At 41.0% G+C, this 14671-nt stretch overlaps 1 protein-coding gene across 2 annotated transcripts in view; it reads left to right on the top strand.

The window, feature by feature from the left end:
• The first annotated feature begins 1101 nt into the window (after positions 1 to 1101).
• The window catches only part of hars (histidyl-tRNA synthetase), a 30386-nt gene continuing 16816 nt past the window's right edge, over positions 1102 to 14671 (top strand). Inside the window, exons 1-7 of one of the 2 annotated variants that reach the window (XM_080201243.1) lie at positions 1143 to 1256; positions 6045 to 6410; positions 8782 to 8871; positions 9222 to 9341; positions 10893 to 10988; positions 12509 to 12634; positions 13581 to 13688. In XM_080201243.1, the coding sequence (XP_080057369.1) occupies positions 6300 to 6410; positions 8782 to 8871; positions 9222 to 9341; positions 10893 to 10988; positions 12509 to 12634; positions 13581 to 13688 (651 nt within the window). In that variant the 5' untranslated portion in view covers positions 1143 to 1256; positions 6045 to 6299. Of the gene's footprint in view, positions 1257 to 6044; positions 6411 to 8781; positions 8872 to 9221; positions 9342 to 10892; positions 10989 to 12508; positions 12635 to 13580; positions 13689 to 14671 lie in introns of both variants that reach the window. The other variant, XM_080201244.1, reaches the window with a different exon arrangement.

The following is a 14671-nucleotide window of genomic DNA, read 5'->3' as shown; positions in this document are numbered from 1 at the left end:
CCGATGGTTTCTGGAAGTCATGTTAATGCCACCCTGTTGGGCTGGTGGTAATCTGAACTTGTAGCAGAGACAGAGACAGAATCATTGTGACTGTGCCGTCACTCTCACTCACAATGGAACAATGAAAGATTCCCGCAGCCGCAGCAAGAAGAGGAATGGAGCTGAAACTCTGAGCGGATTGTCAACGTCTGCAATATTACAGCGCTTCAATAAAACCTCAGCCTCACTGCAGAGAACGGTGTCATAAATAACAAAGAGGACTTAGCTGTGAATTGATATCGCAGTGAGTTTGAGGCGGGGAAGGGGGTTTTGAGGCAGTAAAGGGCTCTGAGGCATGAGGGAGGTTTTGAGGCAGTGAGGGGATATTGAGGCACTGGAGGAGTTTGACGCAGTGACTCGGATTTGAGGCAGTAAAGGGGTTTTGAGGCATGAGGGGGGTCTTGTGGCACTGACGGGGGGGTTGAGGCACTGAAGGAGTTTTGAGGTAGTGAGGGGGATTTGAGGCAGTGAGGGGAGGTTTGAGGCAGTGAGGGGAGTTTGAGGCAGTGAGGGGGGTTTTGAGGCAGTAAAGGGGTTGAGGCATTGAAGGGGAGTTTGAGGCAGTGAGGGGAGTTTGAGGCATTGAAGGGGGGTTTGAGGCACCGAGGTGTTGAGGAGGTGAGAGAGTTGGAGATAGTGAGGCGGTCACCGCAGTGCAGCTATCGCAGCCGCGGGTCAATTTGTTGCTTTGACATTTCCCCATCAAATTGCAACAATCCTCATCAGTAACGCGCATGCGCCGGATTCCTGACGGGCATCTGGCGACAGCGGGGGCGGGGTTTGGAGCATTGGGGGCGGGGATTTGGTTTGTGGCGGGCGATTCGGGGCGATTGACAACCGGGACAGAGTCTGTGCTGCGGCAGGAGTATGGGCGGGGTTAGGGGCGGGGTTAGGGTGATTGACAAATCATGGCGGCGTTTGAGCTGGGCGGGCGTTTGGCGGGTGGGCGTGGTTAGGGGGTGGGTTGTGGGTGGGGTCACGGGGCGGGGGTTAGGGGGCGGGGCTCGGTCTGTCAGTGGATACTGGGGCCGGATCTGGGCGGGGTTTGGGTGATTGACAGCCGGGGCTGTTGGCCTTATCCCTCCGCCTGGCAGCGGTTGCTATCACTTTCTCTTTGAGCGGTGGCGATCATGGGTCGGGAAGAGCTGGAACAGGAGGTGAAGAAGCAGGGCGATGTGGTTCGCACACTGAAGGCCAACAAAGCCCCTGAGCACCAGGTCAGTGATATCAGCAGCAGTTTATAATAAGGGGGGGAGTCCTGGCCGGGGCCCCGGGTGTGAAGGCCGCGGATCGCGAGCGGGTGGTGCTCGCCCAGCTAGGCCGCAGCTCTGATCCCCTGATGTCTGAGGAAGCCGGCCGGCTCCAGCTCGGGAGTGCCAGGGAGGGAGGCCTGGTACAGGCCAGTGTGTGAGGGCATGGACTCTGCTGCCGTTTCTGATCCTCTGTTGCTGGCGAATACTGACCCTCCCATTAGCCCATTAACACTGACTCAGCTTCTCCCCTTGCCCACCCAAAGGCAAGTAGCTCATTCACTGTCTTTGATCCTGTGTGGCCATAGCTACAGAACACCCCAGTGTCCCTGAGGATGGGTGAGAATCCTGGTGAAACTGTCCTCGAGTTATAGAAAATACAATGAATGAAGGCTAGGGAGGAGATTGCAGAGCCTTTGGCTTTGATCTTTAGGTCGTCATTGCCTACAGGAATAGATGATAGAACCCTGCAGTGCAGAAACAGGTCCTTCGAGTCTGCACTGACTACAATCCCACCCAGGCCCTATCCCCATATCCTTACGCATTTACCCGCTAATCCCTCGAACCTACACATCCCAGGACAATTTTAGCCTGGCCGATCAACCTAACCCGCACATCTTTGGACTGTGGGGGGAAACCAGAGCACCTGGAGGAAACCCATGCAGACACGAGGAGAATGTGCAAATTCCACACAGACAGTGACCCAAGCCGGGAATCGAACCCAGGTCCCTGGAGCTGTGAAGCAGCAGTGCTCAGCACCACCCAGCTCCACGCCACCCTAAGACTCGAGGATAGCAAATGTTGTTCGCTTGTTCAAGAAGGGGAATAGAGACAGCACTGGTAATTATAGACCAGTGAGCCTTACTTCTGTTGTGGACAAAGTTTTGAAAAGGATTATTAGATGTAGGATTTATAATCATCTAGAAAGGAATAATTTGATTAGGGATAGTCAACATGGTTTTGTGAAGGGTAGGTCGTGCCTCACAAACCTTATTGAGTTCTTTGAGAAGGTGACAAGTGATGATTATTTTTATTATTTCATGGAATTTGGACACTATTGACAAGGCCAATATTTGTTGTCCATCGTTAATTGTCACTGAAATGAGTGGTTTGCTTGGTCATTTCAGAAGGCAGTTAAAAGCTGTGGGTCTGGAGTCACATGGAAGCCAGACTGGGTAACAGTGGCAGATTGCCCTCCCTAAGGAATATTAGTGAACCATTAGCTTTTTTACGACAACAATAGTTATCATGGACGCTATTATTGATCGAATTTAAAGTTCACCAGCAGTCATGCTAGGGTTTAAACCGTGTCAGCATAGCATTATGTTTGAGCTGCAGGATTACTAATCAAGGGACGTTACCACTACACCACCATGTTCTCCCTGCCATGCACCCTATCCTTATAATTTAAGCCTTGTTGTCATTTTGGTGAATCTGTACTGCGCACTCCCTCTTCAGACCGGTCCTCATGGGTGATGGCTGTTATTGCAGACATTGATTAAAGCCCCATTCAAATGAACTATAATTTTGCCACTGTTTTTCAATCCCTGAGGTAAAAGTCACATTTTGTTAGTCTGTCTCAATACTTTTTGTACCCATTGGAATAAATCTAATTTTTCTACAACGATGCTCCAAAGATGTGTGGGTATGGTTGACTGGCCATGCTAAATTGCTTCTTGGTGTCAGGGAATTAGCAGGGTAAATACGGGAATAGGGCATGGGTGGAATTGTTGTCAGTACAGGCTCAATGGGCTGAATGGCCTCCTTCTGCACTGTAGGGATTCTATGATTAGTGCTACTCGCTTATGCAGTGAGCTGTGCAATCTGAGCTACACAACTTCACTTTGAACAATATTTTGACTTCTAGAAATGATCTAAATTCATATTCGAATGTTGGAATGATTTTAATTGGTCATGAATGTCCTGTTCACTCTCCACTGCCTTGCTGTGCACCTTCAGGAAGTGAAATTTAAAACAAACAAAATAACAATCACTCATGCTGCCTAGTTTTTTAAAAGCTTTTTCTTGATTTTTTTTTATGGAAGGAGGAAATAATTAATGTGGAAAGATGTGATATTGGACATGGCTACAAATGGATGACTGGGAGTGTTTCTCTTGCATTTTGGCTTATGGAGGCTGTCTCTGGTTATAAAGAGAAAGTTTAGTTGCTAAAACAGGACTTCAGGGTGGGTTTCAGTATAAACAAGATAGAAAATGAAAGCAAGGAAATCCCCATCCACTCTGAGTTTCAGTTTGTAATATAGCTAATATGTGTAAAATTGTGGCAGGATGTACTTGTTGTTTGGAAAAGCTTTCAGTTCTGCCCCCCTAGCCTGTATTATAAATTTGCAGTATAAATGGATAAACAATAACGAATATGTTGTGTCTTCTTAGAAATCCAAAAGTACCATATACATCAGGATTGCAGTTGAAAATACAGACTCCTTCAGCTGAATTGAGACACAGCTGTGAGAAATCTGCAGCACTCTGCTCATTCTGTGTCAGCCCTCTCTAAACTTAGTACAGCCCTTTCCTAAATAAGGTGCCACTAAAGCTGCTGAAGATTCTATTGGAGCTGGGTAGTGAATGAAATGAAATTAGTGTACTGTATCACAGCCCAAGTTTCATTCTGATACTGTTTTATTGATGGAGTGGGGCTGTAACCGGATGATGCAACACTGGCTGAAATTGCCTCAGGTTGCTTTCACATGGAAATCATCTCAAATGTTCTTGTGCTCTGACAAAGTGTTTCATTTCTGTCAAGTTTTGGCAATTATCTAGATCACAAAAGTTCCAGATGAGCACAGAACATCAGCTGTAGGATCAGTATCAGCACCAGCATAGCTGCTACACAGTTTGATTAGATTGGTTCATTGCGAGCTGTATTCTGATTAAGGTTTAAACACATATTAAAACTCCAGAATCAATTTTCAGCACATCTTCATATTGGCTTTCCTGCCAGTATTACTGCAGAATCTCAGTAAAGTTTGAATGAATATCACCCACTATCTTCAGTTGATCAATGCCTTTTTGAATTGTTGTAGTTTTATTGTTTTAGTCTAGCTAATATGAATGTCCACATCCTTTGAACTGTGTTAAGATCCCAGACCAGAATCCCAAATTGTATTAGGAAGCCAAGCTAGAACCCAACAACTTTTCTACTTTGGCACAAATGTAAGGAAAGGGTACTTGCTTCAAGAGTAAATCCACTGACAATTTAAGGATCTTTTATGGTGAAGCAAACTTTTATTTAATAACATGATTTAAACATAACTCTAACAAATGAAGCAGCTTAAATCTTAGCAGTTGAACAACATTTAAAATTGAAAAGAAGTGACTACTTTTTAGCTCATCACTGTTTCAGTTCCAAATAAGTAGTCTTTCTCTTAGAGACTTAAAAACCACTTTTAAGTGCAGTTAGTAACCCTGAATATACTTGCTATAAATTGTGTTAACAGGAACATTTTGCATATGCCTCTGTTCTGCAATTTCCAACCTCCAAAAAAACCCTTTCAGTTTCCTCTCCTCACTGTCAATTGCTTTAACTTTCAAGTCCCAGCTGTTAATAGAATTACTTCAAAACTTTCACCTTTCCTCAAAGTTTTCTCCCAACTATAAATCTAGTTAAATAGAATGGCTTCTTTAACTCAAAGCTCTTATTTCATTCTTCCTCGATTTCTTCTGGAGCATAATTCATTCTCTATTCATTTAGCTTCAGTATTCTGAAGTCTATTTTCTATCATCGTTCTCTGGGTCTGTTTAGCTGGCTTATGTTTGTTACAGCTTCTCCCAACCTTGAGCAGAACAGAGAGAGAGAGAGAGAGAGAAAAAGAGAGCTTTCCCCCAGCTCTCTCACAACCTTCAAAAACACTTGCCACTCTTTTTTGCTATAATTAAGAATACAGAATGCTCCGGCACCACCCCTTCGCCCTCATTTCTAAACTTGTTGGGGGACAGACACTTTGAATTTCAACAGGAACTTGAAGTTAACCCCTAAACAAGAAAAAAGTAACACATACACACAGCGATTGCACGTGCATCAATGCAACTATCATAACTGAATGACATTGTCTTAGCTAGGGAAGATAGTATTATTGATGTATTAGAAATCATGAAATTCCGTACCCCAGCTTAAACTCCTCAGACACTGAACTGCCCTTCTGTCTTTCCGTGTGTCCCTTGGCCCCTGTTGCTAGGCAACTTTTTTCCCCCCAAACCATTAACCCCTCCTCTTCAAGGGCTGCAAAACTTCCCAGCACCAAGCTCACAAAAAACTTGGAATGAAACTACAACCACGTTTCAGACTCCTTAATGCCGAAATACAAATACAGATTAAACTTGTTCCTAACAGTATTGTTAAAGAAATGTTTAACGTGTTAATCAGAATCCACCATGTGGAATTTGTTCAGAGACAATAATGAAAGGAGAATTTATCAACCATAACAGGGCTGGAAGAACCAGAAATTGATTAATTGATTGTACCCCACCACTTGGCCATCAAGATATCAAATTCATGATGTTGGTTTTAATGCTTTATTATTATAGAGACAGAAATAGTACGCACTTAACTCTTTTTTTAAATTTTAATAACAAGATACATGGCCTTAATTGTAACTAGCTGTAACTTAAAGGCCCAATAACTGGTTAGACGTTCTTCCAGATCTGTGTGATTTGAGATATATTGTTCAGTTTCGTTAATTATCATTGTTACTCCTCCCCACCATGCTTTGCTGCCACAATGTACCACTGGCTTAGTGGTAATTGCTGACCAGTTTTCTCCTGTTCCTTCATGCACGATCCACGTGGACGTTCCTTCCCCTTGTGATCTATCATTTTTGGACCTGGCGAAATCTGCACTCTGGACGAAATCTGCGGGAATGAAAATTTTTAATGGGTGGATTTTAATGGGGCTTGAATGTTAACTTTGCTTAATGGGACTTTGCTGATTATTGGAATTAAACTGGATATGTGGTGTACGTTGCCGACATCTGCGGTGAACTCAAAATCAAAATGAACAAATTTGGAACAATTGCTGCTAAATGCTGGCCTCGATTTTTCTGTTACCGGGCTGGACTCTCTGACGTGGTTGTACGAATGCTGTGCTCTCTGCCTAATGAACAGGTGCGTAACTTTTTTAAAAGGTCTTGCATATAAAAAAAAATTTTGGGTCATAGATCAACTGGCCAAGCATTTAATTTTCAAATTTTAGTGCTCATCTAAGCAGGTTCTTGTATTTATATTGTACCTTTTTAATGCATTAAAACATCCCAAAGTGCTTCACAGGAGCATTGTAAGACTAATTTGGCACACAGCCACATAGTGATATTAGGGCAAATGGCCAACAATGTGGGGGTGGGGGGAGGGCAAGAGTTAGATTTTAAGGAGCGTGAAAAGGAGGAAAGAGAGGTTTAGAAAGGAAATTCCAGAGCTCGGGGCCCACACAACTGAAGACTCAGCTGTCGATGGCTCATGAAGCTGGAATTAAAATGACATAGATATCTCTGGGGCTGGTGGAGATTGTACAAAATATAGAAAGATTCTATTATAAAGGCCAGAAATTGTTGACAAGCACATCTTGCAGATTTTAATATTTATGATAACTTTACAATAAAAAACTGTTTGCTAAGTGTACCTTGTCACCTGATCAAGAACAACTTTGATGCCGTCTGTAGAGAAGTTTGTGAAAGTCTTTCTCCCCCATTGTAAACTCTTTATTATATCCCATTTATTGCCTCATTGTAAAAACCCTCTATTACCACCAGCTCCTTCCCACTCTTAAGTTTGTTACATCTTGTTGCCATCTGTGTCCTAGTTACAGTTACTAGAGTCCCAGACCAGAAGCCAGTCTAGACTCCAACAATTTTCCTATTTTGACATGAATGTGAGGAAAGGGTGCTTCATTCCATGAGCAATTTCACTGATAAGTTAGGGATCTTTTCTCCAAACAAGATTAATTCATGAGACAGTTTAAGCATATCTCTCAATAAAATGAAACATCTTAACTCTTAACAGTTGAACAATCTTTAAACATGTAAAGAAGCAACTCTAATTTCTAATTTATCATTGTTTCAGTTCCAAATAATCAACATTCTTCTTAAACTCAAAAACCTACTTTACATATAGTTAGCAATCACAGATATACTTGCTATAATGAGTATAGACAGCCTTGGAGTTTTCAGGAAGATTTAGACCTTTCAGAAGCCTGCAAAAAAAACTCCTAACTTTAACCTGAAAAGCCAAACTCTTGTGCAAGGTAATCACCCATCAGAAGTTGAAACTTCCTTGTGTGGGGATTTCTGTTAGAGGATGCAACCCCTGGGGAGTGCAAGTTCTGGCCCTACACATTTTGTGGGTGTGTGTGTGGTTTGTCATATCTTTTAAACATATTGTTCCATGTGAGTAGAAATGTTCACAATGTGGAAGACTGCAGGGAATGGAACGTAAGGACACCTCTTGCATTCATAACATTGATGCACTATTTTGGAAATACTTTAACTGGAATAAGTAATTTTGAAATATCTGCACTTTGCAAAATGTTCCCCAACCTGGAAATGCCTGATGCATTAATATTATTTCTGTTAATCTCTCCTCATCCCCTGTATTAAAAGGGAGACCTCTTATTTTTAAACTGTTCCCATGTTCTAGCCTCTGCCACATCCTCTGGCTATCCACTTAAAAGTTGCCTCAGGATCTAATTCTCAGCTTCCTATTCACAGAATTCAAATGAAAGAAGACTTCCAATTACGTAGCTATTCTCACGACGAGCCCAAGCAAATAGAGTCATAGAGGTTTGACTCTATGGAACACTTTTGAAGTATAAATGTTATTGCAGGAAACATGGCAGCTAAATTGCACACCACAAGCTCTCAAATGCTGTCCTTTCTTAGACAGTCCCCCAGGATCGAGGGTGATTTGCTTCTATTCTAGTTCATTGGGTTCTGGCATGGTTGATGAGTTCAGTGCATGATCTGCTGACTCATAGACTCATTCTAAGTTCAGAAGCACACAATCTTTAATAGCAAGGCAGAATTTATGGCCCCTGTTTCAGACATTAGATTGAACCACACAGAGTTTAAATGTAGTCTCACTGAATAGGCTTGGTAGGCTCTTTTCCCTGTACTCCTTTGGGTGTTTATAGCCCTGTCTAGCCTTGTTCATGGTTACTTTTGTGCAGTGTGGGCAGGTTGTGCTTGCAGGGTTGGATAGGTGTGTTGAGTGGTTTGCATGCTCTGTCCAACACCTCAGCTTTCCCTCTGCACATTCCTGACAGAGTGTCTCAATCTCACCACAAGCTCCCAGCAATATGGGAATGATCAGATATTGACTAGGACATTGAGGACAACTTTCTTGCTCCTCTTCTAAATATCACTATAAGATAATTTACATCCACTGCAGGTAATTGGCAGACAGCGTTTCCTAATGAAATTGTGCACTGGGTGAAGGGAAGATTCAATTCATGAGATTTAAAAATTGCTTTTACTATTTTATTCAGATTGCAGAGGAGTTAGCGAAGTTGATGGAACTGAAAGCTCAGCTCGGGACTAATGATGGGAAACCACAGTTTCTACTCAAAACACCCAAGGTATGTTCAGTGTAATTATAAGAGTGTGGTTCAGGATTTGTTGAGTGTTCTGCTCCATCATTGAATAAATAAATTGCCCTGTTTATGTTGCCAGCTAATTTCACAAACCAGGTAGATCTTAAAGCAAATGTGTTTGCACAGAGGCAATTGGGATTGCCCAACCTGACACACAGCCATGTTTATTTGCCTTTAACACAATTGGTATTTGTATTAATGGCAGCAATGGTACTGCAGTTGTACTGACATTATATACTATAATGGGGTGATGTAAAAATATATATCTTTATCGCAGTGTTGCACTGAAGGGGTGTGCTTCTTTTTGATCTTTATATAAACTTTCAATTTTACAGGGAACCAGGGACTATAACCCCAAACAAATGGCTATCCGTGAGAAAGTCTTCAACATCATCACTGACAGCTTTAAACGCCATGGAGCTGAAACCATTGACACACCAGTATTTGAGCTCAAGGTAAAGGCACTCAGGGCTTTGCAACACCTGAATATTTTTCTGTTTTGACTTGGATAGGGTGGCCTGTGTAGGCAGAACAGGGGAGAAGGCTCTGTCAAAATGGTGCTATCATCAAGGTTATTTAGCATATTGGTATTAATACATCTTGTGAAGATTTCACAAACTTTATCAGGCATTAGGCTTTTGTAAAATTGAGTCTCCAATACATCATCTGAAATTACTCCTGTTATGACCAGCAGTGCTGTATCTGTATCTATTGGTACTTTCCCCTACTTCTCAGAATCTTTTCTCAGCCTATGTTCAGAAGCACAAAATCTGTAAAAGCAAAGCAGAATGTATTGCCCCTGCTTCAGGCATTAGGTTGAACCACATACTGTTTAACTGCAGTCTCACTGAATAGGCTTAATAGATTTTCTACTCTGCACTCCTTTGGGTATTCATAGAACACTCTCGCACTGTTCATGGTTACTTTTCTGCCCTCACCTCTTCTGACTTTAATTTCATAGCATTTCCATGGTGCAATTTGAACTCATAACATCTGACTTAGTCGATACGATAGCTACTTGGCCATTGTTTCTCTGAACTACTGGGTATTCCTTGCAGATTATGACTTTATAATTTAATTGCCTTGTTATCATCAATATTAAGATTTATTGCAATCCTAGTACAACACAGCATCAACCCTATTGAGTGCTTAATTCTTACAGTGCATTGTATGCTGAATATTCTTTTTACCCGTCCTCATTGTAGTAGAGTAGTAGTAGTAATACAGTATATATGGACTTAGATAAAGTTACTGTTAGGTTGGATAACAGAAACACATTATCCAACTTGATTAAAATGGGCCTCGGGTATGCCATCGCTAATGCATTATAGTCATAGAATCCCTACAGTGCAGAAGAGGCCATTTGGCCCTTCGAGTCTTCTTCAACTCTGAGTATCTTGCCAAAGCCCTCTTCTCCCTCTATCCCTGTACCCCACACATTTACCATGGCTAATTCATCGAACCAAACATCTTGAGACACTAAGGGGCAATTTAGCATGGCCAGACTGCTTAATCCGCACACCTTTGGCCTGTTGGAGGGAACCAGAGCTCTTGGAGGAAACCCACAGCGGGAGTTCAGAGTATAACTTTTTTTCTGCCAGCCTACAGCCTATGGTGTGTGTGTGTCGGCTCAATGCAGAGTGATATTTAACAAACAACTGGGAAAGACAGTGCTGTTGGCTCATTTGATTTCAATGACAAAAGGACTGAATTACTAGCAAAGAGCATGAATTCGAGATATGACAGTTCAAATCTTAATGGGCACAATTCATATTTCTACTCTGAACACTCCTGTATACACTCCCAGGTAATTAGATACATAACCAGTGGGGAATGTGGAAAATTGGACTTTTTTAATTGCTGTACATTGCTGAAAAATCTAGTTGGAATACTTTAAAAGACAATATTTAATGCAGAATGTATGTTGCATCGTTTCTTATTTCACTCAAAGATCCTTGCAATATATTCTTGAAAATGTCTGTTCTGAATGATCTCCTGTTCTTTAGGAAACGCTGACTGGAAAATATGGTGAAGACTCAAAACTTATCTATGACTTGAAGGACCAGGGTGGCGAGCTGTTGTCATTGCGTTATGATCTCACGGTATCCTTGATCTGCCAGTGAACAAAATTCAACAAAGAAAACAAAATAAATTATATAGTATTTCCACCACACTGGATGTCTCCAACCAATGAAGTACTTTTGAAGTATTGTCACTTGTAATATAACAATGGCAAATAGTGTGTGATATTAACTGAGAGATAAATATTGGCCAGGCCACCCAGAGATAACTGCACTCCACCCTTTCAAAGTAGTAGCATGGAATTTTTTGCATTTGCCAAGTAGGAACATGGGAGCTTGATTTAATGTCTCTAGAATAGCAATGGACCCGCATCCCCTCAGTATTGTCTTGGAATGTCAGCCTTGATTTTTTTGTGCTCAAACTCTGGAATGGGACTTAACCTATAACTTTGTGACTCAGAGAGAGAGTGTTAATAACGGAGTAAGCCCTGACACAACAGTGAGATAAAAATGTGCAATTTCACTCTATCTTAAACACAAAAGATAATTTTAAAAAAATACATTTGCGAGCAAATGATTTAGATTCAAGAGGAACAGATAAATAAATATTTGTTAATGAACAGTAGCTTGTTTTTTTTCAAATTTTAATTCAGTCAGATTATAAATGCACCAGTTTTTGTAGCTATTTGGAAGTTTTTTTTCATCCTTGATACTTGAACTTAATGCCTGAATTGGATATTTTTCTTGCTTCGTCCACCCTGTGGTTTTATCTATCATGGGCAAATATAGTCTAGCAGGAAGAAAGGAAATGATTATTGAGTGTGATTGAGATAACTGGAGTGAGAGAAAACTGCGACTGGTGCCAGTTAAGAAATCTATTAGCAAGATTTTGCTTACTGAGTCCCTAATTAAATTTAACCTCTTAGAATTCCTACAGCACAGTATGACGCCATTCAGCCCATCTAGTGTGCACCGACTTTTCGAAAGATCATCTTACCCAGGGTCCCAGGTGCTGTGAGGCAGCAGTGCTAACTACTGTGCCACTGTGTCGCCCACTGACAGAAATCAGTATATGTAGTGTCTGATATATGTAGTGTAATCAATCTGGTTGAAGTGCATTATTTAAAATGCAGAGATTTGCTTATTAGTCAAGGGAATGTTGCACTGCCTGTTTTGATATCAAGCCCTTAACACTGAAGGTAGCAGGCGTGATGTCCAGCTGGTAATGAGTAGGCGGACCTTGATATCCATAGTCCAGAAAGAACAATGACAGAGACTCTGATATCTGACTGTTGTGAGGTTATCCCTATGAGGAAGTTTGTGCATGTGAATGTCAGGTGTGCAAGCGGGATGCTGTAGAATATCCTTTCCAACTTATAGTCACCAAAATTCAGAAGCCAAGGAACATACCTCTGCACGTGTCACAGTGTTCGTGAGACAAGAATAAAGGAGATATTTAAAGAGAGAATTTAAAAATAGGAACATGAAGTAAAATAATTTTTCAATTATGTGACCAGCATAAAAGTTACCATGATATTTCAGGTAGAGCTGTTCAGTCCATTCTGTTACCATTCCTGTGTTTGTCCTTGACCTTTTCTCAGGTTCCTTTTGCCCGTTACTTGGCTATGAATAAAATTACCAACATTAAGAGATATCATATTGCTAAAGTATACCGAAGAGACAATCCAGCCATGACCAGGGGCCGTTACAGAGAGTTCTATCAGTGTGTGAGTATATGTTGAGTTGATGTTTCTGGAGCAGCATTCTGCTTGGAATTCATTTACCTTGCAGAACTGGAATCATTTTGGAGTAGCTGAATATTAATGACCATAATAAGAAATAAACAAAAAGCTGCATGTTTACTGTGCACGAAGCTTACTCCAAAAGGTCCAGTGTGTAGATTGTGTTGATGTGAAAGTGGCATTTTACAGTGCAGCTTTGTTATCTATTAAAATCTGACCCATGTATAAGTTTTCAAACTGAAGGGATTCTCTGATCTGAGCCCAGGGGATCTAAGAAGTCATTGCTTTCTTTGCATTTGACAACGTACAGGTACCTCTTTGTTCCTGTCCATTAAAATATTTTCTGATTTTAATTAGTGTAGCTCACACTATCTTTTGGAGCTTAGGGCTGAGTTTCACTGAGAATACGTCATTATGGGTAGGGGCTTTAAAGAAGGTTGTTCATATTGACAGAGTCTGGGAGTGGGTCACTATTGAATAAGATTCTGGGAATGACAAAGAATTCAAAAAGCTGTTGTTTTTGTTTAGAGAATGAGCTGAAGTTGACAAACATAATGATCTTTAACTGTTGATTTATTTTGCTTCTATATAAATTTTGTACTTGAGTCAGGAAGATGCCATTTGTCCAATTATAATTTTTTCCTGGCCCGTTGGGGAGATTAAGAGTTCATTTTGGGTATCCCTTTGAAAAGTATATTGTTAATCCTAAAATATGCTACCCCAATCAGCTCTTACATATGGTTCAGTCTTTTTTCTGTAGCATGGGCTTGCCTGAGGAAGCTGTATTTGCAATTAAAACGTCTGAGACACTTTAAATTGTAAAACCTTTGATGTATTTTCTCCTCCGCTTGTATTCAGTGTTGCAGTGCAAACAGATTTAAACTGCTGATCCGAATTTAAAATTTTTTTTAAGAATGATTTCCTTTTTCAGGATTTTGACATTGCTGGCCAGTATGACCCAATGATTCCCGATGCTGAATGCCTGAAAATTGTCCATGAGATCTTGAGCGAGCTGAAGTTGGGAGAGTTTCAAATTAAGGTAAAATTGGAATTCCGTTAAGATTCTGAGTGAGAAGATGAAAACCAGTGAAATGTTTGAGATATCACAGCTAGATGCCACTTGTTTAGAACATAAGGGCTAGGAGCAGGGGTAGGAAATTCAATTCAATTTAATCTAAATCCTTTCTTGTTGAGTAAGCTCGGCACAGATGTGATAAATTCCTTGGTCATGTCACGATATAAAGGCAGGAAGAAGTGCAACTTACTTTGTGTTTTTTACACATGTATGGCTGAATAACAAATAGATTTAGGACAAATGCTAGAAATATTTTTCTTCTTGTCTTTAGGCATGTTTTAGACATTTGGTAAGCCAAGTAGACACTAACAACAACCTTGTGTGAATAAATTTGATTTGCAGCTGAAACCGTCTTACGGTTTCATAAGTAATTCTGGTTTTTTTTTTCATTCATTTGTGGTTCATGGGTGTCGCTGGCCGGCCAGCATTTATTGCTCATCCTTAATTCCTTTTGAGTGCAGTTGCGAGTCAACCACGTTGCTGTGGCTCAGGAGTCACATGTAGGCCAAACCAGGTAAAGATGGCAGATTTCCTTCCTAAAGGACGTTAGTGAACCAGGTGGGTTTTTCCAACAATTGACAATAGTCTTTGATAGATTCTTAATTCCAGATATTTTTTATTAAATTCAAATTCCACCATCTGCCTTGGCAGGATTTGAAACTAGGTCCCCAGAACATTTGCTGAATTTCTGGATTAATAGTCCAGTGATAATACGACTAGATCGTCACCGCCCCCTGAAAATAAACACATTCTTTGTTTGCATTAAATTGTCCCATGAGTTCCAACCACCTGTGAAGTCTTTGTCAGGGAGTACTGAGCACAAAATAAGTTTGAACTTGAAAAAAGAAAGTTATAAGATGGAGGAATAATGTTGAAAGTCTGTGGCACAGTGAGACTGTCTACATTCACTGAAGGAGTAGGTGTGTAGTTTCGAAGGTCAACAGCTT

This window comes from Carcharhinus amblyrhynchos, chromosome 13, assembly GCF_965287045.1.
Source record: "Carcharhinus amblyrhynchos chromosome 13, sCarAmb.v2.hapA, whole genome shotgun sequence".
Lineage (NCBI taxonomy): Eukaryota > Metazoa > Chordata > Chondrichthyes > Carcharhiniformes > Carcharhinidae > Carcharhinus > Carcharhinus amblyrhynchos.
This window is presented reverse-complemented; position numbering and strand designations above follow the sequence as displayed.